Source organism: Capra hircus, chromosome 11, assembly GCF_001704415.2.
Source record: "Capra hircus breed San Clemente chromosome 11, ASM170441v1, whole genome shotgun sequence".
Lineage (NCBI taxonomy): Eukaryota > Metazoa > Chordata > Mammalia > Artiodactyla > Bovidae > Capra > Capra hircus.
In genome coordinates this window covers 92,239,205-92,263,125 of record NC_030818.1, presented here as the reverse complement: position 1 = coordinate 92,263,125, position 23,921 = coordinate 92,239,205, and the positions used below count along the sequence as shown (strand labels likewise).

General features: G+C 59.7%; 1 protein-coding gene across 12 annotated transcripts in view; it reads right to left on the bottom strand.

The window, feature by feature from the left end:
• DAB2IP (DAB2 interacting protein) overlaps window positions 1–23,921 on the bottom strand; it is a 210,102-nt gene that overhangs the window by 18,754 nt on the left and 167,427 nt on the right. For 10 of the 12 annotated variants that reach the window (XM_018055714.1, XM_018055711.1, XM_018055709.1 and 7 more), the window contains 6 exons: window positions 9,575–9,728; window positions 7,866–7,964; window positions 6,514–7,068; window positions 3,469–3,613; window positions 3,233–3,377; window positions 413–649 (listed from right to left, as the gene is read on the bottom strand). In XM_018055714.1, coding sequence (XP_017911203.1) covers window positions 413–649; window positions 3,233–3,377; window positions 3,469–3,613; window positions 6,514–7,068; window positions 7,866–7,964; window positions 9,575–9,728 — 1,335 coding nt within the window. Of the gene's footprint in view, window positions 1–412; window positions 650–3,232; window positions 3,378–3,468; window positions 3,614–6,513; window positions 7,069–7,865; window positions 7,965–9,574; window positions 9,729–14,833; window positions 15,017–21,848; window positions 22,078–23,921 lie in introns of those variants that run through there. The other 2 variants (XM_018055717.1, XM_018055715.1) reach the window with 2 other exon arrangements.

Here is a 23,921-nt window from a genome sequence, read left to right as displayed (position 1 = left end):
CCACCCCCTCGCTCTAAGGTACAGCAAGAACACTGAAGTGCTTCACAAACAGACGTCCTTGGCACCCTTAGACAAGGACAGTCTGGAGCCACCCGGGTGCCCAACTGCAGCAGATGGGTTCAGGAGACATGGGCCCTTCTCCCTTGAAGGCATATTAGTCACTCATTTCAAAAGGAAGCTCGTGAATGTTAAGTATGTGGGAGAATCCTTATGATAAAATGTTCATTCAAAGAAGCAGAAGGAAAAATATTACCTTGCTTTATCACCCTTGAAAACTAAGGAAACGCACCACAGAGGGGAGCCTGGGGTGCAGAGGAGAGAGGGACGGAGGGAGGCGGGGCTGAGGAGGCAGGGACAGGCTCCAGCCTATCGTGGGCCGGGGGGGGGAGGTGGGGGGGGACGTGGCACTCACTTGGCAAAGTTGGCCAGGTTCTGGGTGACTTTGGCGATGAGGGTGAGTGTGCGGGCGGTGCGGTCGTCGGGGTACTCCTGCAGCAGATTGAAGAGTGAGGGGGACATGATGGCCGGGCAGAGGAAGCGCAGGAACAGAGAGGCACTGATGAGTCGCTCGCTGATGTCCGGCCGGCCGCGGCTGCTGCACTCTTGCCGCCAAGAGGCAAACACCTCCTTGAGCTCCCGGGGGAAGACGCTGTGTGGGGACAGGTCATGGTGGGGGAGCGGGGGAGTCAGTCACCAGGCCGGGACCAGAGCAGGGAGCTGGTTCTGGGTCTGATGGAACTGTGTTCTGTCCCGCGCCCACCCTGATGGCTACATGACGGGCCAATGCCCAAGTTCTCTGAGCCTGCTCCTCCGCCATCCACCATCTGCTGGGCAGGGACGCTGGGGGAGCCAGGCCAGCACAGGGCAGGGATGCCCAGGCCGCAGTTGTGGGTCTCTCAGAGGGGCTGAGTGAGAGGGGACATCAGCACTGGGGCCAGGCCCCACGGGGCTTCGCCTCTGCCCCACTCGGCAGGAGTGCGGTCTTGGGCAGAGGGAGGGACACGCGGCACAAACAGAGCACCGCTCCTCGGTTCCTGTCCCTGGCTTCTGAGATGGGCCCCCTCCGCTCCAGTAAAGTTACAGGATCTGAGGTTCTCAGCAGAGCTGGGTGATCAGGACAAGGGGCGGATCCTAACCACAGGCTAAGAACACAGCTCCTCACTAACTCGGGTGTGGAGGGAAGCAGCGGCAGTGACCTCCCTAGGCCGACCTGGTGAGGGTGGGCAGGGTTCTCAGCACCTGTCTTGGGGCTGTCCCCCCGAGCACCTCCACTCTGCCTCAGCGAGGGCCCACCAGGCCAGCCTTTCAGAGGCCTTCCTATCTTTTTCACTCTGGAAGATGGGTGCTCTCTGAACCCTGCCTACACCTGGCTCTCCCACTAGCTCCAGGGTGCTCTGCCCCAAGGCCTGGCCCTCCCCAGGCTTCCGTTTCCTCACTCCTACAAGGGGAACAAGGCCACCCCTGACGAGTTTACACAGCCATCTATCCAAAGGCGGGGACCCCCAAGGCCTTAAGCCGCTTTCATCAGCTTGAAAAGCTTTTGCCCAACAAGCCCAGCAGACTCAGGCAGTGAACGAGGCTGAACAACAAGGATGTGGCCAGAGAGGAAGTGAGGGCAGGTGACCTTGAGCCCTGGCCCCCGAAGCGCCTGGCACAGGCCTGGGCAGGGGGCAGGCGCTGAGTGATAACATCTATCAACGGCCTCGTGCAGAACTGAGAAGGGCCTTCACAAATGCCAGAAAGAGGAAATGGAAAACCACTGTCCACGGATATGTTTCCCTGTGTCCCACACCCGGCCCGCCCTGGGTGAAAACACAGCCCAAGGGTGGGAAGTGTGTTCCAGACTTCAAACTCTCTGGCTGTCCCTCCTGGTCCGGTGCCAAGGGTCATTTTCAGCTCAGCCCAAAGGGCCAGGGAGGCCCCAGTGAGCACCTTGTGTGACCCTGGGGCAGGGGGACCTGGGCCGGCAGCGTCGACCCCACCGGCTCTGCCCTGACCCAAGACTGTCGTCTCCTTGCAGGCCTGCCTCTGCCTGTGCCCATCCTTCGGGAGCAGAAAAACCAGGTCCTTCTGGTGCCCATCCCAGGGGTGCTCAAGGTACTCTGACGGGAACAGAGCTGTGAGCCAGGGTGGCTGCGGGGGTAAGCCGACTGTCTCTGGTGACATAATAAAGAAGGGCCACAAAGGGGAGCCAGACAAAGGCCTTCCAGCAGGACAGGAAAGAACGCGACCAAAGAGAGAAGCAAGCTACAGCCAGAGGTGGGACAGGGGAACGGGGCCAGGAGAGCCACTCGGGTGGGGAAGGGAACGTAGGTCCCGAGCTGGAGCAGGGACCAAGGGAAAAACCTGGGCAGCTCCTCCAGTGTGAAAATAAAGCCACTCCTGGGGGCTGGTAGCATGGTCCCCTGGACAGTCACACAGCCATCTCTGATGAGGCTGTACTAGCTCAGTGGCCACCATTCACACATGCCGGGATGTTCATCTTGCATGGAATGGCCCGGGACTGACTGTGGCCCAGACTGCAGTCCTGAAAAGCAGTCTGCCCTGCACACTTCTGCTCCTCTCTGGGGCCGCCAGGGGCCCACAGAACTCGGTCCTAGTAAAGCCCAGTCCTCCTCCTCGGTTCTCTACGGTTCCAGCAGGAGGCCCACCCAGTGTCCAGGCCCCACACAGGTGCATGCTGGGGCCACCCCAAGCCTATAACTTGAGCACCAGCTTCCATGGCCAGGTGAGGCGTCCCAGGTGAAGCCATCCACTCACCCAGGGGTGCCTGAGCAGAGCCTTGTGCATCTGGCTTCTTGTCCAGCCGTAGCACCTACAATGGTGCCAGGCAGTACCCACTGTCCAACATGTGTAAGGGACTGCCAGGTCTGAATCCTCAGCAATGCACAGACCACGTCCTGCCTACACACTCTGGAACACTCCAATGTCTGAGCCCAGAAAGGACCAGTTGGACTCAGCGGGGTCAGAAGAAGGTGGGTTCCAATCCCAGGGCCCCGACTCTGAAGCTGTGTTACCTGCCCTCTCCCTGTTAAACCTCAGCTCTCTTGTTGGGAATGACAGAGGAGGGCTCCCCACCGAGCTCTCGGGATGGGATGATGCCCACAGAGGCCAGCCCAGAGCCCAGCATGCTCTAGCCACCCAGCCTACACAGAAGGATGGGGGGAGAGGGAGGGATGCGGGGTGGGACCCTGGGCAGTAGAGGCCGAGTGGGCATGGGGGCAGCACTGACCAGTAGGAGTTGATGATTTTGCAGAAGGCCAGCTCGCAGCACATCTTGAGGTTGCCCTGGTGCTCGGGGAGGTCAGCGGCCGAGCACTTGCTTGGGTCCACTTCACAGTTCTCGTCCGACTCGTACAGCGCTTTGATGAACTCTCCTGTGGCCGAGAGGGCAGGAGGGGGCGGTGAGGACCCAGTGGGCATGCCTCACCCTGACCCTCTTGCCCCCAGTCGGCCCACACCCCCTACCTAGTGCGTCCTGCAGGTACTTCTGGCCCACCAGCTTGAGGTACTCCTCGATGGCCTTGGTGGCCAGCGTGTTCTCCCGGAAGATGAGGTGCTCGTTTTCCCCACAGCGGTCCACCTCCGACATCATCAGGTCGGTCAGGAAGTCCTGTGGAGCCAGGGGAGGAGAGTGGACTTGAGCAGGCCTGGCAGGTAAGGCCCCAGGGGTCCAGACCCATGCTCCCTGGCCAGAAGCCCCTGCTCTGTGAGGCTGCTCTATCACCAAGCTGCTGGGTCTCACCTGTGGGGGCTTCTGGGGCATGAGAGCAGGGCAGCCTAATGAGGGGACATGGTGACATCTGAGCTGGACCCCGGATCAGGGAGGCAAGAGCCCCCGCATGATGGCCAGACCCGTGGGACTCAAATCTCTGCTCAGCCCTGCCCCGGCCTGGTGGGGTGACCGAAAAGAACACCCCCATCCCAGGGCTAAAGAGGACAAACAGGCTGCCCTGCCCCCTCATACAAGCAGCTACGACTGTCCACCCATCACTGTGATGAGGTCTCCCATGCCAGACAAGGGCTTGTTCTGTGCAGCCTCACGAGGAAGGAAGACAAGAGGGAGAGGCAGGCCAGCTGCCCTGGAAGGCAGTGAGCCAGGGCTCAGACAGAGGGAGATGGACCTCGGCTCGTGTGGGAAGTGGCCTGGCTACAGCACAGCTCCCGGGCAGACCCAGGAGGGAGCCTGAGCCCACGCCTTCCCTCCTGACTGCGGGGCGGCTCAGAGGAACCTGCTGCACCCCTCCAGGTGGAAACACCCCCCACCTCGGAGGCTGCGCCTCCTCACGCCCACGGCCAGGCTTGTGACCTGGGGAGAAGACAGGCAGGAGGCAGGGACCCGGGGGCAGTGGGGGCAGAGGGCAGGGGCCGGCCAGCGCAGAGGCCAGGTGGCTGGCATTGTGCCGGGGCTATTGATGCTCCAGAAATGCCTCATCCAACATGCCCAACTTCAGGGCCCTCGAAGTCACAAGTGGGCCTTGAAATACAGAACCGAACTCTAGGCCCTGGAGACCTGGTTGGCCAACGGAGAAATAGGAGGGCCGGGGTCGGGGAGAGGCAGTTGGTCTCTCTGGAGACCACACAGCCCGAGGACCCTTCCTGACCACCAGTGACCTCTAGGGCCTCCTTCTCTGAACAAAGAACAGCAGACATCAGTACTGCGTGTACTGCTCTGCTCATGCCCACAGCCCTCCTGAGCTCCTGGGGTAGGTGCGAGGCCCAGGCGGGGGTGAGGAGGAGCTCTTCTTAGAGCCAGGACCTGGCTGGGGGTGGTGGTGGGGAAACAGGCACAGAACAGGAAACTGACCTGTCCAAGGCCACACAGCTACTGGGACCAAATCTGGCCTGAGTGTCTTGTTATCAAGGGCCCATTTCTCCTACTGCACTGAGTTGGCGGGGGGGGAGGGCGGGGGGGGGCGCGGAGGGAGATGACAGGGGGCAAAGCACACCCAAGGCCCTCTCCCAGGACTTGGAGCCCTTGGCACGTGCTCCGGAGAGAGGCATCTCACCCCTTAGCTCCCCAGGGGCTCAGAGCTCAGATGCACATCACCCTAGCAGCCTGATGTGCTGCTGGGGAGCAGCACCCCACAGAAGGTCCGCTGAGGAGCTGGAGCCCCGGTGCACAGTGAGCACCCCGATTTCTCCTGTCTCAGCTATGAGCTTGAGAGCAAAGGCCCCTTCAGATCAGACTCAGCCTCCCAGCCCAGCCCAGCCCTCGGGGGCCGCTTACTGAAAGGACAGACCTAGAGGCAGAAAGGAGGCCGCTGGAGCCCCTGCTGCCTCCCTTGGTCTCCCTCTGGTCTCCCTCCCTCTCCAGGGGAGGAGGTGGTCCAAGCACAGAGGAATGGAGTGCCCCGTGCCCATGGAGAAGTACCTCTCCTGGTCCCCCACCATGAGCCCAATGGGCAAGGGCTCTGAAGGGCCCAAAGGAGGCCAGGGCCTTCTGGATCAGGCAGAGAGAGAGAATAAGAGCCCTGACAGACTGCGCACCCTGGGCTCTGCCTGGGGGCTGAGGCCTGACCCCCAACCTGTGTCTCCCTCCAAGCCCAGGCTGAGGGCTCGGGACCTTGACCAGAGAGGGCAGTCCCTCACCCCCACCACAGGCCACAAGTCATGCGACGTCTGGAGAGCAGAGGCTCGCCCCCGGGGAAGGCACCCAAAGCCTTCTGCGGCGTGGATAGACCCCACGTTCAGCCTTTCTCCACTGCACCCCTTTTGAGGAGCTCCCTCAAGGCCCCCCCAAGGCAGGGGGCAGGGTGGAACCATGTTCTGCTGTGCTGGGCAGGTAGGCCTGCAGAGCCTTCCAGAAGGAGCCAACCTGTCTGCAAAGAGGAGCGAGTGGGTGGGGCTGGGCATGGCTTGGCAGGGAGGCAGGTGGAAGGCGGTGGGGAGGACAGCAGGGGCCCTCCAGCCCTGCAGCAGGGCCTGCTGGAGGGCTCGGGCAAGCTTTGCTCCGGGGGGTCCAGAGCTGGGGCAGCTGCCCTCCAAACAGACAGCTGCGACAGTGACTGTGTGCCCCATGTGCGTGCACTGGGAGCTGGGGGGAGTCTGGGGCTCAGACAACGGCTGCACCCTGGCCGTCACCTGCTGCGATATGTGATAACTTAACACACCAGATGTGTGTCTGGGTCACTGGGACCCATGTGCCTGCAGAGGTGGGCCTCGTGGCCTGCTCCCCTGGAGCCTCAGGGAGGGGCCGGCCCTCTCGGGCAGTGGGGAGGCCCTAGAGCCACTTCCTTGCTGCAAGCCGTGTTACAGACCACGGGCTCCATACCCGCCTCTGCGATCAGCTCCAACCACGGAGGGGGTGCACAAAGCCCCCACCCTTCAGGATGCAGCTCCAGATTTAGCCAGCTCCAGATTGAGGGGGCCCAGCTAGCTATGACGGGGGCCTCCAGCAGAGCTGAAATCCACGACGTGGACGCGGGGACCGGCAGGTCATCCGGTGCCTGGCCCCCAGCCTTCCACGGGGCCCGCGGGAGGCGGCGTCCCGCCTGAGGCCCGGGCACCTACCTTCACCTTGCCCGTGCTCTGCAGGATGTGCACCAAGGCCGACGCCATCTCCTCCTTGGTCTTGGCACTGAGGATGGGCTCGAGGGCAGCGCAGAGCCCCAGGTAGTGATTGGTGATGTGCTCGGCGAACTCCTTATACATCTCCATGGGCAGGATAGTGATGGTCTGGTAGCGCGCCTTGATACGGATCATGGGCCCGGGGCCCTTGCCGCCCTTGGGGTTGGGCGTCACCACCGGGTACCACTTCTCCACGAACTGCCGGCCGGCCACGGAGGCGGCGGGCAGGCTCACCAAGCCCAGGTAGCTGCTGCGCTCCTTCTTCTTCTTCTTGTCGGTCTCGCGGTACAGGTGGACGGTGACTGTGCGCAGGGGCGGCAGGTTGTGGAACTCGAAGTGCTCGCCCCAGAAGACGTTGTCGGTCTTGAGCTTGCCCGTGGTGCGTGCGTACAGCACGTCGTCCAGGCACAGCTCGCACAGGTACTTCTTCTTGGCCGGCAGGTCCTTGGCCTCGATCACCCACAGCTTCAGAATGTGCTCCACACGCCGGCTGTTGTCCTGCACACGCGTGGGCGGGGAGAGGGGCGCAGTTACCAGGAGCCTGGCGCCTGGTCCCCTGCCAAGCCCGGAGCTGGGAAGAGCGCTCAGAGCTGGTCAGGGCCAGCTCTGGAGTCTGAAGGAAGTGGGGCCGGATCTCTGCTCTGCCTCATACACTAGCTCACTGACCTTGGGCAAGCAACCATCTATGATCATCTAAGCCTTAAGTCCCTCTGTCATGCAAGTCCACAAGCTGAGAACAAGTTAAGAGGCCAGCGCGATGCCTGGCACACGGCGGCCATTGACTGGCTCTTGGGAAGCTTGCTTGTCCGCAGAGTCACATGGAGACAAGTACTGCTGAGGTCCTTCCTCAGTGATGGCACAGTGACCAGGACTCAGCTCCAGGCCAAGTCGGCCAGAAGCAGTGATGACAGCTGGGGAGAGGCCTGAGGGCAGTGGGGACACTGGGCAGTGGGTGCCAGCCTAGGCCGGCAGTGCTTGCCTGGAGGAGGGGACTGGTGGCTAAGCTAGACTCGGAGGGCTGGGCAGGCATTGGCCATGGGAGGAAAGGGGGTATAAGAGGTCCAGACTGGACACCGGCATCCAAAAGGCCAACCCTGGGTTCTCTGGCCTGGCCTCCCCAGTGTGCAGCTCAGCCTCTTTCCGAGCCCAGCACTGTGGCCCACTCCGGCCCCAACCACACCCCAGTCCCAGCCCCCTCCAGAGCCCCCGCCCTCTGCTCTCTCGAGTGGGAGCCTGTGCTCTGCTCGGGGTGCAGCTTCCGCCCCGCGCTCTGGGGTCCGGGGACACAGGCCCACCTTGTTGGGATGCACGGCTCGCCGCAGGTTCTCCATCCACTTATCCCGTTCGGCTGCTGACCGGCAGGAGAAGCACTTGCTTCCTGAGGACGTTGTCACCTGCGGGGGCAGCACAGTGTCACGGGGAGGGGGAGGCACGATGGAGGACCTCCAGGGCTGGGGCAGGGGGGAGGGACACCGGCTGCCAGGTCTCACGGCACTGCAGCCTCAGGGAGGAGGCAGGACGAGATGCACGGTGCCCCCTGGATTTTATGTTTGCAGGTGGTGCCCCAAGGCCTGTGGTCCCAGAGCAGGATGGTGACAGGACAGTGTCCAGCCCCGTGCCAACTGGCGCTTGAGTCCTGCCTCGGGGCCCTCTGTCCTCAGAAAAGCATCTCTCTGAGTCCACCCTCATTCTCCTGGAGATGGTGGAGACAGAAGGCACGGGCTCCTGCGTGAATCGGAGGACCCTGAGGTCTCCCTCTATCACTGGAGCCACAGGCACCCCAGAGACAACCGCGGGTCAGCCTCAGGGTTGCCTTGGTCCTCAGCTGACACCTGCTGACGGTGCTTCTCTTGCTGAACATGATGGCAGTGGTGGTCACAAAGGGCTAACCTATTTGAGGCCGGACTACAGAACCGAGAATGGTCTCTCTGGATGTGCTGGGCCCTGGAGTCTGTCCCGGAACCCTTACCCTCCCCACCCTGTCTGGCTTGCTCATCCTCCCATCTTCTCTGGGAGAGGAAGCCCAGCCCAAGCTGCTCCTACTCTGTCCCACTGTCCTCTGCACCTTGCTGAGGGCCCTATCCAGCCATTCATGGGCCATACAAGACACGGCATCTCCTGCTTTACACAAGTGGGCAACTAGCATCAGGCGTCCCCAACCCCAGACAGAGAAATCGGAGCCCAGGGGGATTCCAGTAGGGCCAGGAGTCCTGAACCAGAAATAGCGCCCAAGGGGGCACAGGGCTGGGGCAAGGTGCCAGGTACCACCCCAGTCTCCCCTGGAGCTGGGGGCGCCAGGAGGTTGCCACAGCAATTCCATGCTCATGCCTCTATCAGAAAGCTCCCCTAATTATGCAAGATCGTCGGGGGTGGGAGGCTTCCCAGAGACAGAGGTGGGAAGAGAAAATGAATAATTAGAGAAGCAATTAGGAACTCCCAGGAACACCTGCGACATTAGTTATCCGGGTCCTGACTTGGCCTCGTGAGCTCTGACATCTCTGGACCAGATTCCCCGTCTACAGGAGGCACTGGACAGGGATCCCCAGGGACAGCCTGGCCGGGTGGGGTGGCAGCCCCTCTGCCTTCACACCTCAGGTCACAGAATGGCGGGGCATGAAAAGATCCTGGCTCTTATTATGCAGAGACCAGAGAAGGGGGTGCTCTCTCCACGCCCCCACACCACACTGGAGGAGTTTCGCAGAGAGGTGAGCAGGCTTGAGCCTTCCACATACGCCTTGGATGTCCCTTCCACCGACTCGGTACTCCTGCACATCCCCACATGGGGGACAGTGCTGGTCAGCCTCCAAGGAGACCACAAGGCAGGAATGAAGCCCCCATCTCCCAGCTCCACTTGGTCTCTTGGGAGTCCAAAAGCTCTGACAGTTTCTGGCCACTGACCCCAAAGAGTGGAGGCCACAGGACACTCCAGGAGGGTGGCTGAAGGAGACCTGGCCTCCTGTGGGAGGATACCTGGGCCTGCCCCGCCCTGCCCCCCCGGACCCACCTCGAAGCAATAGTCCTGGCCCAGGATGCTGCTGTGCACGGGCTTGATGACCACCTCCTCCTCCATGCTGAGGTCCAGCGCCTCCACTGCGCTGCTGGGGCTGAGCAGGGACTCGTGGGAGCGAGACTCTTTCAGCCTGGGCATCAGATGAGACCTGGGGGTGGGCGGCAGGGGTGTCAGGTCAGCCTGCCCTGTCCCCTCCCTTCCCCTCTTCTCCCAGGAGGCCTGCCCAAAACACCCTGCAGAGGCCATCACACCCCTCAACACCCACAGTCCTTTCTGTCTTGAGGCAGATTCGGGGGTGTGGGGGGTGATGGTGGTGCTGGAGTCGAGACCCGACCCAGGCAGCCTTCCAGGGTTGGGTACCCTCCCCACCTCCCACCCCCGGTCCCCCTGCAAGACAGAAGCAATCGCCCTGTCCCAACATTTCTCCAGGCCACCACTGCCGATGGAGCCCTTTCGCATACCCAGGACACCCACCCACCGGCCCCAGGTGAGGCAGGTGTGCCGTGGGACTCTGTGTTCCCTCCTTACACCCGAGGACCATGAGCCTCAAAACGGAAGGGATGGAGGCATATCTGCAGTGCTGAGAGGCACTCAGTGAGCACAAAGAGGCAGACAGGGTGCACGCTCTGGGGCTCAGGGGCCAGGCCAGGGTCAGGGGGCCCAGCACAGATGGGCCCTGACAGACTGGCCGTGGACCTGGGCCCACTGTCACCTGCTGTGTGGCCCTGAGCAAGTCATTTCCCTGAGCCTCGGTTTCCCCTTTCCACGGAAAGCATATCAGATGGCACCTGGTGCTTGATGGAAGTCCACCCAAAGAGGCAAAGGTCCCTTTCCAGAGTCAACAGAACACAGCAGGTAAGACACTGGGGCCCTTCTCCCACAGCTAGGGCACAGGAAAAGCCAGAGGACCAGCCAGGCCTGCTAAGAGCATCCCGGGGCAGAGGCTGGGCAGGCCACGGCCCTATGCAGGTCCAAACTCTACGCTTAGCTCACCTAGACCTCCCCAACTCCAACACCCTCCAACCATTCAGCTCCTGGCCTCCAAGGGTTAAGCCATCACCTCTCCTTGCCTCCCGCTAAAAAAGACCCTCCCTCACTCAGGTTAGTGAGGCATGGTAGGACCACCACACATCTCCCCTCAGGGCACACACCCTGGAACCCATTTCCACAAGCACCTGCAGTAAGAGAAGCTGAGGCCCCTAAGTGTGGACCCAGGAGTTCAGAGATGAGCTGGACCGGCCCTACCCAGAGGGCATCACAGGCTGACTGACAGAGGCCACCCTCCAGCCCCAACACTCTGCATCTCCCCTGGCAACTGTCCTCTTGTAGGCACGGCATGGGAGTCAGAGCTGGAAATGGGATCTCAGCTCTTGTGGAGCCCACAGCCACACCAAGAGACCCAGTCAGGTTCCCCCTAAGTGCTCCCCCATGCCCAACAGGAAGCAGGCACAGGGCAGGGCTCCGGTTGGTCGCTGGAGCAGAGCCAATGCCCTCAGGCAGGACTTCTGAAGGCTCCCAGCTGAATGGACCAGAGCGAAGCTGAGAGACAGGCTTAAAACCGAATGGAACCCACCCAAACCTCCCCAGGACCCACTCGAGAACTAAGGCCAATGGCATGCACAGCTGTGGTGCCCCTGCACCTCCACTGCCCTCTCTGGGAGGCAGCACTGCGTACACGCAGACACACACACACTGCCACACCACTCACAACACGCCACTCCCCTCGAGGCGCTGACAGCCTTCTTACCATGACGAGCCCCCCAGGTCCTGCTCGAGTGGCCCAACCTCCTTTCCCCTCCCAGAGATGACCAGTGCCGTGGGTGGAGCTGCCATCCACTGAGCTGAGATTCCATCCTGGGCCTCCCTCCTGGAATGCGGCTCCATACCTCAGTGAAAGGCCCTGCCTCAGATGCCAGGGAGATCACCCAGCCTCCGATGGGCCGGGACTCACGCCCCCAGACCAGCTGTCTGGGGCTGAAGACCCAGCCCATCGACCAAGATCGGGCTGCTTTCTGGCCCAGCCCGGAAACCCCTGCCAGGTAAGATGCTGGGAGTGGAGGGGGTGGGGCACAGACCCAGGAAGTACGGGGAGGAGCTGGCAGGCTGGGGCCGCCTCCTGCCTGGGGCACCTGAACCAACCAGCTGGGGAAAGGCAAGGGAGACTCATTCTATGGACTGGGCCTGCCCAGGGAGACCCCGGTGGTGGCGGGGGGAGTGTCCTGGTTCTACAGCCCCAGGAGACCTGGCACACCTAGGGCAGAACCCAAAGCAGCCAGAGCCTCCTGGAGCCTGTGGCTGCAGACCCCTTCTCCTCCTTCCCCACCGTCCTGCTCCACGAACATGCCCCGGCTGGCCCGGGCCTCACTTGGAAGGTTCCTGATGGCACGGAGGTGCTGTGGGAAGCTCGCAGCTGAGGCATCCTGGGCCAGCCCTGACCCTCCCCACCTCCCAGGGAGTCTCTCAGTGGCAGGACCTGGAGCCCCCACCCAGCCCCTGCAGCCCAAGCTGACCAGGAGGAGGTGGAGGAGGGGTGGGAGCGGGGTCCCGGGAGGCCCAGTGGCCACTCCTAGGGAGTGCTTCTGGGACAGGAGTCAAGGGCTGGGCTCTGACCACTGCCCCATAATGGGGAGGCCCAGTGGGCCTGTGCTCTCTGACTCACATGCAGATGCTGTCTTTCCTCTTACCTGAAGCCTACCTGCCCCCGAACTCCCCACAAGGCTCGTGGGGGAAAGGGGCACCAATCCGTCAGGCCCTGGCATGCAGCACTGGGCCCAGAGGGGAGCCAGTCTGCTGTGCCCCTGCAGGCTGGAACCTCCTGGCAGAAGGAGTCTGTCCACGGAAGTGACTGATAAGATGACTGACTGGGGCTCAGGGAGGGGAAAAGGTCACGTGGACACTTCCTGGACCCAGGAGGCCCACTTCACAGCCTAAGAACCACCTCTTCCAGGAAGCCAGCCAGCTCTGTTCCAGGCCCACAGCACAGCACCCCTAACATTCCACTCAAGGACTCCAGCCCCATCCATCACCACGGCAGGCTTCAACCCAGCCCGCCTCTGCTCTGGCCAGCATTGTTGAGCACTTCCTTTCTTACCTCCAGCCCCTGCCTTGTTCCAGGCTGGGCCTGAAGCCCATCCCGGGAGGGAGGGAGGGCACAGGCCATCAAAGGCTGCCAGACTCCACAGGGGCAGCGAGTGGGCACAGTGTCCCTTCCCAGGAAGCTTGGTAAGGCGATGAGACGGTGCCTGCTCCTGCCCTGCTCATGGGCGCCCACCTCCTCTAGGTCAGGGCACTCGGCTGATCACATTCCACGGCACACAACACTGCCAGGAACACTCACCTGCCCATTTCACAGAAAGGTAAGATGGGCTCGGGGAGCGGCAGTCCCTGCATCTGCCCAAGGCTCCTGCGGGCAGGGGGACTGGTTGGTCTGGGAGCCCTGCCCATGGCTGTCCTGTGTGGTATGGGGGCCTGGGCTCGGAGGCTATCATATGCAAGGCCCACACCTGGGTCAGGCCCTTCCTTGCTGCCCTGAGGCTGGGGTGGGAGAGAAGGTGGCCCAGCACGCCCACGGCATGGCCTCCCCCAGGGACCTCTCATGGGCTCTGGGGACCAGAGTCTCAGTCCTTGGTGAGATGGCACGGAAGAGGGCAAAGGCCTTCGCAGGGGGCTTTGCCTGTGCAGGTTACTCCCAAAGCCCAGGTTTGGGCTACTTCTCACCCAACCCTGCCAGGGACGCCGCATGACCGCAGCGTGTCAGAGAGGCTACAGAACCAGGTCTAACCACCGGGCTGTGGGCTCTGCATGCCTGCCCCTCCTCCCAGGGCCTGGCCTGCCCTGGGCCATGCCCGCAGGCGACACCACACACAGCGCTTGGCTGAATCCTCAGACTGAGGGGTAGACAACGACCTGACCCCGGAGCGGCCTCCCCCGATAAAGCAGGTGACCTGCCCACAGTCTCAGCTCCCTCCTGGTGTCACTTCACACCCCAGCAGCCCCTACCCCCAGGGACCCTTTTCCTTATCTGAAACAGAAACGACTCTTTGTCTCAAATGGAAATAAATGAACAAGCACAGAGGAAGGTTTACAGGGAGAGGCACTCCCCAGGCGCTGGAGCCATGAAGAGAGGGTTTCCCACCAAGGCCATATAAGCTCAGCTGCAGCCCTGCTGCCCAGGGTCCACCTCACCCTGGGCTCCTCTTCCCTGGGAGTCACAGTTCCCTCAGGCAGGCCTCCTCGGCACCCAGCAAAACCTTCAACACCCAGCAAAAGCACCTCTTCCTCCAGGCAGCCTTCCCAGACTCCCTGGGCAGAGATGGACTCCGAACCCTGACATTTATCATGCTGTGCTGGAAGGCCCGTGGCAGAGCAGGCCCTCGCCAGGCAGGAGGCTCCTCATGGAGAGGGTGGCATCTGGAGCAGGGCTAAGATTCAGGGCCCCGGAGTTCCAGGACCAAGGCCCTGAGGTCAGCTGAGTCATGGGGAGGGAAGGAGGGCGGCTGGGATGGAGGAGAATCCGCTCTCAGCCCTCAGACGCTGGTGAGCAGGAGAAGCGACAAAGCAACCCAAGCGTTGGTCTCGGGGACAGCTGCATCCCGAGATTGTCCCAGACCCAGCTGATCTCTGGCCCCTCAACAGCCCCCAGCCCCTGGAGGTCCCCATGTCCCCCATTCCCCACCTGGGCCAGCTGCTCAGGAGGTCTTTACCTGTACTCTCCATGCATGGAACCCTCACAATTCCCTGAAAGGAAGAATCGGGGGATGCCACGATTCTCAGGCCACAGGCAGGAGAGGCAAGGCCACAGGGGAGGAAGGCTGCCCTGACCTGCCCTGCCTCTGAGAGGTGTTTTGGTTCAGGCCCAAGGGCAGTTGAAGGGGACGGCACCCTCGCACCGGATGGGCCCCTCTGCCCTGCCCCTGCAGTCTCATAGTGCTTCAACCTGGGGTTGAGCCCTCCCTGCAACTCTGCCCCCACACAACACCCCTCAGCAAGTGACCCAGACTCTCCTCTGCGGCAGGTTCCAGGCCAGCCGGAACTCCCACCCTCTGGCAGCCTCTGTTTGAGCTGTCTCCTGAATGCGTCCCACCTTCCCTCCAATCTCTCTCACCCGACAACGGCCTTCTTTCCCGGCCTTCTAAGCCCAGTCTGAACATGGCCATCATCACACCGTCCCCGGTCTCCCTGGACAGATGAGCGCTCACACCCAGGCCGGATAGCTGAACACCACTCCGCACACTTTCCCACCCGACTCCTTACCCGATTCTCATGAGAACCTGTCAGGACCGAGGGACTGCACCTCAGAAAGGCCAGGCAGCTCGCCCAGGATGGCACAGGTGGCAAGTGGCCGAGGGGGACCTGAGCCCCACCCGGCAGACTCCGAGCCTAACGGCATCCCCTTGAGGCTCCGTCTCCCCACTGGCGGCCTTCTGGGGCCACAGTCAGCTGACCTGCTCACCGTGACCCCTCACTCCAGGTCAGGGAGAAAGAAACCAGGGGGCTGGCCGGGTTGGACAGCCTGTGCCCGGGGCCGGGGAAACATGGGCTTGCCACAGGCATGGGCGGAGCCGGGGCTGGAGATATGGCCAGGCCCCAACAGCAGTCCATTGTGAGGGCGGGCAGCGGGAACAAGGGGACATTGTCCTGGCTCCAGGGCCTCGGCCTTATCTGATAGCCTTCCAGCCAACCCACGAGCTGGTTTTCAACTCCATCCTTTCTTCTCTGAAAAGGTTAGTGACACAGAAGTTTAGCAAATTCCCTATTATTTCAAGGAGGGAGGCGACTTGAAAATAAAACGTGTGATAATTAAAAAGCCCTGTGAGACCCCATGGGGAGGACGTTTCCAGCTGCGGGCGGGGTGAGCGGAGCGTGGGACTGGATGGCCTGGAAAGCCAGGGGCTCAGAATCGCCTTCCAAATCTCAAAGGGGCAGAGGGAGCTGCCATGCATGCCTCCCGCGGGCGGGGCTGGGACCAGGATGGGCTGATTCCAGCTAGACACACTGTCCCTGGGATGGGTGGGCCCGCCTGGTTTGGATTTAGAGGGGAGGGCACGCTGTCTCTGGAGGCATTCGAGGAGCTGGAAGCTTTACATATGCCAAGGAGGGGCTGCCCGCGCTGCTGGGGACTGTTGGCATAACAAACCAGCAGCGGAGTAAGCCCCAAGGGTAAACATACAGCCACACACCTGCAGCTGGGAACAGGCAGGAGCCTAGTGTCAAGGGTGCCGGGTATAGGAGCACAGCCAGTCTCCATCCCCTGTGAAACACACAACCCCGAGTACTTTTAACATGTTGTCCAGGCCTCAGTGTCCCTGACTCTTAGGTGGGGAGAGCTGACATACCTTCCTCCCAGGGCTGCTGTGAGGTCAACTGAGACAAGGCCGGGGAGCCGGGGTCAATGCCAGTGGCCACAGCGGTTACTCAGGCTGGCCCCTGCTCTATTCACTGCCTCATGCCAGGCAGCCTTGTAAGGAGCGAGGGCGCAGCTGTGAATAGGCCGATTAAGGGTTACCCGTGTTGTATCAAGGCTGACGTTTCTAGGGTAGCTGACGCTTCTGATGTCTGAGGTGGCGAGGTGGGGGGTTTGTGGGCAATTCTCTGCTCCTTTCCCCTGACCACTCAAACCTCCTACCTTCGCCAGGCCTGTTTCCCCCATCCACAAACAAACTGCACCTACCCAAATGCTCTGGGATGCTTTCACAAACAAACACCCCCCTCCCCCCAATAAAAACTCTTAACTTCCTAAAGTGAAAGGATGAAAGAGGGTGTCTGGAGGGGGCAGGAGACCCCACGGAGGGGCCGCGTGAGCCCCTCTGCCTGGGACTCTGAGCACAGACTCCCCCAACCTCTCACTCTCCTGCCTGTGTGCCTGTGCCCACAGCCAGGCCTGGAAAGGGCAGACACCCTGGACAAGGCTGGTCTCCACGGAGGAGGCACCCACTGCAGGGCTGGCCAGACCCGTGGACTCTGGAGTCAGGTCAGAACATGCCAACCGTGCTCCTGCCTGTCACAGGCAGGCAGGTCCAGGGAGCTGAGCCCACAGGGGAAGGAGCAGGTCCTGGGCACAGTCAGGGTGAGGGCGCTGACCTCCTGGGAGTCAAGCAGCAGGACACAAACAGGGCAGCTCCCCCCTACTACACACACACCCAGGACACCCAGCAGGGTCATCTCTTCCCCAGGCCCGGCCTGCCCTGTTGGCCTGGGAACCGCTGGGGTCCCAGGGGCAGGGAGAAGAATGCAGCTGTCTGGTGGTCCCCAGGGCCTTGGGGAGAGAGAGCCTGTCCTTAAAAGGCAGGGAGGTTGGCTGCCTGGCCTGGGAAGGTTTCCTGGGATGACAGCGCCTGGAGGCATGGCCCCTCTCAGCCAGGGTTCTCGCCATCCAAAGCCAAGGGGCAGATGCCAGCTGTCACTGGAGCTGGTGTGACCCCATCCCCGCACACACTGAGCTGGGAGCTCCCTGGGCTAGGAGGTGCCCAGTCTTCGGCTTCGCCCCACCCTGGAAGCCTGTGCCTCCCTGACACCGCAGGGCTGAGCTGGAGGAGGGTCTACACTCGTGACCGAGACAGAAGGCCAGGATGGCTCATCACAGGCCACGGCTCCATGCAGCCCAAAGCCTGGCTCCCATGGTGCCCTGTGTACACTGAATGAGTGATGCCACTGCAGCCTGCACTCAACAGACACAAAGTGCCTACCACGTGCCCGGCTCTGCTACAGGCATTCTTTCCAAGGTATACACACCATCGGACGGCCTTCTCCCAACCGCCCTGCATGAAAGGAGGGATCACCCCAGCAGGAAGGGGGTAAAGAACTCAACTAGACCTAATGAGCCCTGGCTCAGGGGGCAGCCCTCCTTGGACACAGCCTGTCAATCTATAGGACTGGACGCAGCAGGCTTCAGGACACCAGAGGAAACTGAGGCTGGGAGAGGAGGGGCTTGGCTGGGGGTTGCAGCGTCAGGAAGTGAAAGACGGGAGCCCAATGGCCCGACTGGCCTCTGCTGGGACAGTCTGGTACCCACCCCACACCAGGCCAGGCCAGGCCAGGCTTGGAGGTCGGGGATCCCGTCAGCCTTGCACCCTGGCAGGGGCCCAGCCTTCTCATTGGGAGGGGAGGGGAACCTGGCCGGCAGGTCCTGGGCTCCTTCCTCTTTCTCTCCGCCTTTGATCTGCCTGGATCAGCAGGGTCCTGAACAAGTTCTGACCTCTCTCCAGACTGCTGCTTCTTCACTTCAGAGACTATGACCAAACCCCCAACATGTCAACTCCCCATTAACGTAAGGGCCCACATGCTAACCACATCCACTCCTCCTCCAGTCACCTGCAAGCCGGTCAGCGATACCTCCTTCCTGTTGGTCACCTGACCCACAATGGTTCTGGGTGAGACCACCAACATGAGTGGTGTTGATGGCAGGGCCCCTCCCAAGCAGGAGGGGTGCCCCTCAGCATCTTGACCATCCCCCATGCCCCCTTTCTAATTCTGCAGCATAATGGACTTTTCAGAGAACATTCAGGAACACATTTACCTCCCCACATCCCCACGTCATTTTGAGGGGGGGTGGTTGGGCAGGAAGGGCAAGGGGCACACAGAGAGAGAAGAAACAAACCACTTTCCATCTATTCCCCCAAGTTATCCTGCAGCCTGAATAATTTCGGGTTTTTAATCAATAGCTGTCAGACTTGTCAAATTACTTTGGGGACCGCAAAGCAGTTTTTAAACATTCATAAACCTCAGTAGAACAGCGAAGTGCCCTGAATTTTAAGAGAAGAGCATCTGAGGAACACTCATTGAACAGGATGGGATTTGGGCAAATGGAAAGTGAGCTGAGGGCTGGGTGCTCCTCCTGCTTCTGAGTAGGGACAGCTCCCTACCTCACCCCACCCCAGGTCCCCAGGAGAAACTGTCCAGCCGCTCAGCAAGACTAAGCAGAGTGACCCCCCAAACTCCAAGGTCCCCTGCGGAAAGCACCCCCACGTGGGAGCACCCCGACGTGGGAGCATGGCACCAGCCCCATCCGGTGTACCCCCGCCCTTGCCAGGCCCAAAATACCAGGCTGCTGCCCGTCTGGGGCTGGACAGCAACCCCCTCCACTTGGAGGACCCTGATGAAGGGACAGTGCTGTCCCTCCCTGTGAGCCCAGGCTGCGCCCCGCTCCCCCGTGCACGTGTGAACATGCCCCTGCATGCCCTTGGCCCCATGGATCGCACTGCGGATCACGTAGGGTGCGACTAGCTTACGACTGGCTCCCCCACCCCCACCGGGACCATAAATACCTCCAACAGCTGCCTCGGGACCTGGGGACTCATGACCCAAGTGGGAAAGGATGATGAAATGAAAAAGAAGCGTGAACTGAAGAACCAAGGACTTCCACTCCCCAAGGAAACAACTTCGTCTCTGGCTCATCTAATTCCTCCCCACTCTCCACTTCCAGGAGGCCCTCCTAGGCTCAGTGAACCCCTCTGAAGAACGTCATCATCTCCCCTCTCCCCTCCTCCACCTGAGACACAAGTGCCATGCCAGGTGGCCTTCTGGTGTGTTCACATTACAGTGACAAGGTGACCTGGGGACTGTCCTTCCCCCATGCCTAGGTACTAAGCTTCTTGCCTCAACCAAAGACGGATCACTTGTCAACACAGCCAAGCCCCTGGCATTGTGTGGCTGATGTCTGGTATAACGTGGTAACCCTTAAGAACACACACATATACACTCCTCTGCCTTCGGTCAAATTCATTAACCTGCATGCCTCAGTTTTCTCATCTGTAAAGTGGGGGCAACACCACCTTTGGTGCTATGGGTGTAACCTGACATGCAGGAGCCCTGTTTTCCCAGGGCCTTCTGCCTCTTCCTGCCCTGCAGCACTTCAGCTTTAAGTAGGCACCTCCCAGTTCCTATTTAAGGAGTGATGGGCATCGTAGGTTCCGGTGCTGCTGCTAAGTCGCTTCAGTTGTGTCCAACTCTGTGCAACCCCATAGATGGCAGCCCACAAGGCTCCCCCGTCCCTGGGATTCTCCAGGCAAGAACACTGGAATGGGTTTCCATTTCCTTCTCCAATGCATGAAAGTGGAAAATGAAAGTGAAGTCGCTCAGTCATGTCCGACTCTTCAAGACCCCATGGACTGCAGCCTACGAGGCTCCTCCGTCCATGGGATTTTCCAGGCAAGAGTGCTGGAGTGGGGTGCCATTGCCTTCTCCGTAGGTTTTGGCAGCAGTGTCCGTTTCCTGTCCTGTCACCGCTCAGGACAGGGGGCTCTGTGGCTTCAGGGAGACAAGGAGCAAAGACACGAAGAAGAAGGGGCACCAGGCCAAGGGAGCATAGCCCTCAGGTAGGCCTCAGCTTTCTCACCTGACAAATGGGCTGCCCTCACCTCCTCCAGGAGTCTGCTGGAGGTCTGTTATGCTAACACCCCCACCCTGGTTTGAACTAACCCGGCGCCCCAGTATACAGTTACTGGGTGCCTCTCCACTATGCCGGTGCTGAGCCTGGTTCCCCATCCTCCCAAAGCCTGGCGTCTGGGAGTCCCAGGGGGCCTCAGAGCTCTGATTCCCAGACTGAAACTCGCGGGAGACAGCTGGAGTGGGTGGCTGCCAACAAGCCACCAGCTCCCAAGTCACAGGCACAGGCACAGACTCATGGCAAGCCCAGGGCCCGGCTGCCAAGTTCCTCCTGCTCCTAGTGACCTCGGCGATTGCAAGCCATCCCTGGCTCTCTAGCACCCTGCCTCACCCATGACACCCTGCACACCTCGAAGTGCCCTGGCACCCTATTTAAAGGACTCCACATCGCTGCCACTTAGGGGTTCCAGCCACCCAACCTCAGTTAAGAAAACACACCCTGAAGCCTCGAGGGGCTTCCCAAGGCCAGAGAGGGTGCCAGGCTCCAAGAGCCCACCCTCTTCTCCCACCCCACACTGCTGACTCTAGGATAAGCTAGCCCTGCCTGTCATTTGCCACTGGCCCACAGGATTCCGACCAGTAAGGCTGTACACTGTAAATACAGCCTCCAAGGCACATCCCAACTCAGGCATCCTGGGTTTCGCACCTCCACCTAGAACACACGCAGGAGGCCAGTAAGCCTTACCCACCCATGCCTGGCTCAAAGACCACCACCTCCGTGCCGCCCGCCCATCCCAGCTGAACTGACTCCTCCCCCCAGGGCTTCCCCTCTACACTCCGCCCCCACGGAAGCAGAGGCTCAGGGAAGTCCAGGAGCTTGCCCAAGATCACAGTTCACAGGCACTGGGGCAAGGGCTGGAGGCCTGGCATCCGGGCTCCAACTCCAAACTCTTTCCACTGCCTGTCAATGCCTTTGAGGCTTTCACCAAAGCTACAGAAACCATGTGATCAGACACACCAACTTTCAGGTAACTTAGAAAAGTTGTGAGTCACCAGACCTCCACTGAGAACCGCCTGCGTCAGCTCCTGTGTCACCTGTCGGGAAAAGAGTGAGGCGGCCACTAGCTGGTAGGGGTCGGCAGCCCCCCAGCCGTGGCGGTGAAGGTGGGCAAGGCTTAGGACCACGGAGACTTGTGAGAAGCCAGGCACGGGGCTGGCTTCACCTGCAGAGCACCAGCTCGCTCTCCTCCCCAGAGCAGTACCAGACAAGAAAAACCCCCGATTTCTCCCGAGAGGGGTAACTTCCTGGGCATACACTGCTGCACCACAGGCTCCTGACAACTGTCGGAAGCATTTAAGCTGGAGCAAAACACACCCCAAACTCAACCCCACAGCAGCCTCCGGATCAGGGACCAGACAGAGGCAGGGAGACTGAGAGAGAGAGAAAGACTCCGGCTGGGGGCCAGGGCTGGGGGAGAGCTGACACAGCCCCTGAACCCCAGCGCAGCCCCACCCAGTGCGGCCCTGGACTCGGTGATTCCGAGCAAAGGCCAGGCTCCTCATTTCCCGGTTCTCGGAGCAGCCACAGCGGCCCCTGGGCCTGCTCACGGAAAGGGGCAACTGACACTGGATTTCCTCTCTTTTAAAAACTAAAAACAGCAACAACACTCCTCCGTTTCTCGCTTTTTTGGCGGGCCATCCTAATTGCTTCCACATTCTGGGCTGGCGGGTGATGCCTGCAGCGGGGCAGAGACACCATCGCTGGGGAACAGCCGAAGCCCTCCCGAGGCCAGACACCCTCTCTGCCGGGCCGCTCCCACGCGCCTCGGTTAGTTGCTCCCTGGGCCCGAGAGGCTGCTCAGGGGCCAAGGCTGGCGGCCACCCCCCTGCCCTCTTCCCCGGCCTCCCTCATCCCGACCCCTGCTAGGGCCATCAGGTCACTCACCATCCCTCAGCGAGGCCACTGGGCTCGGGAAACCGAGGGGCTGGGCCAGCCACCCCTGCTGCCCGCTGTCCCCCACCGGGCCCAGCCAGTCCAACCCCGCTCTGGTCCTAGACATACTGCTCCAGCCCTGTCCGCTGGGACTGAACATGGCTAGTTAAACAAAGGCTAAGTTCCAACTCTCTGTAATGTGCTTTTAAAGGGCCAGTGTCCCACTTGGGGTTGCTGAGGACTTAAAGGCACAGCTCCCTTTTTCTGTACAGGACACAATACAGCAAAAATTCCCAAATCCCTCAAAGTCAGGATTAGATTAGAAGTCTCGGGAAGATGTTAGACAAAATGCCCAATAGTAAAAATCCAAATTCATCTGTTGTTCACTTGCTAAGTTGTGTCCGACTCTTTGCGACCCCATGGAATGCAGCAGGCCAGGCTTTCCTGTCTTTCACTATCTGCCAGAGTTTGCTCAAATTCACGTTCATTGAGCCAGTGATGCTATCTATCCATCTCATCCTTTGCCACCCTCTTCTTTTGCCTTCAACCTTTCCCAGCATCAGAGTCGTTTCCAATGAGCCGGCTCTTTGCATCAAGTGGCCGAAGTACTGGAGCTTCAGCATCAGTCCTTCCAATGAATATTGAGAGTTGATTTCCTTTAGGATTGACTGATTTGAGCTCCCTGCTGTCCAAGGGACTCTCAAGAATCTTTTCCACTATGACAGTTCAAAAGCATCAAATCTTTGGTGGTCAGCCTTCTTTATGGTCCTATTTTCACATCTGTACACGACTACTGGAAAAACCATAGCTTTGACTAGATGGTCCTTTGTCGGCAAAGTGACGTCTCTGCATTTTAATACACTGTCTAGGTTTGTCATAGCTCTCCTTCCAAGGAGCAAGCATCTTTTAATCTCATGGCTGCAATCACCATCCACAGTGATTTTTGGAGCCCAACAAACAGTGCTTCTACTTTTCCCCTTCTATTTGCCATGAGGTGATGGAACCAGATGCCATGATCTTAGTTTTTTAAATGCTGAGTTTTAAACAAGCTGTTTCACCCTTCTCTTTCACCCTTGTCAAGAGGCTCTTTAGTGCCCCATCATTAATTCTGCCATTAGGGCGGTATCTACCATCTGCACATCTAAGGTTGTTGATATTTCTCCCAGCAATCTTGATTCCAGCTTGTGACTCATCCAATCCAGCATTCTGCATGATGTATTCTGCATGTAAGTTAAATAAACAAGATGACAATATACAGCCTTGACGTACTCCTTTCCCAATTTGGAACCAGTCTGTTGTTCCATGTCCAGTTCTAACTGTTGCTTCTTGACCCACAGACAGACTTCTCAGGAGACAGATAAGGTAGTCTGGTATTCCCTTCTCTTCAAGAATTTTCCACAGTTTGTTGTGATCCACACAAAGGCTTTAGCATAGTCAAAGAAGCAGAAGTAGATGTTTTTCTAGAACTCCCTCACTTTCTCTATGATCCAATTAATGTTGGCAATTTGATCTCCACTTCTTTTGCCTTTTCTGAACCCATTTTGTACATCTGGAAGTTCTCAGTTCATGTATTGCTGAAGACTAGCTTGAAGGATTTTGAGTATAACCTTACTAGCATGCAAAATGAGTGCAGCTGTCCAATAATTCGAACACTCTTTTGCACTGCCCCTTCTTTGGGACTGGAATGAAAAGTGACTTTTTCCAGCCCTCTGGTCACTGCTGAGTCTTCCAAATTTGCTGACATATTGAGTACAGCACTTTAGCAGCAGCATCTTTTACGATTTGAAATATTTCAGCTGGCATTCCATCACCTTCTCTAGCTTTGTTTGTAGTGGTGCTTCCGAAGGACCACTTGAGGCTCTAGGTGAGAATACACCATCATGGTTTTCTGGGTCAACTTTTTTATATAGTTCTTCTGTGTATTCTTGCCACATCTTCTTAATCTCTTCTGCCTCTGTTAGGTCCTTACCATTTCTGTCCTTTAGTGCGCCTATCCTTATGTGAAGTGTTTCTTTGATATCTCCAGTTTTCTTGATGAGATCTCTAGTCTTTCCCATTCTATTGTTTTCCTCTACTTTTCTGCAC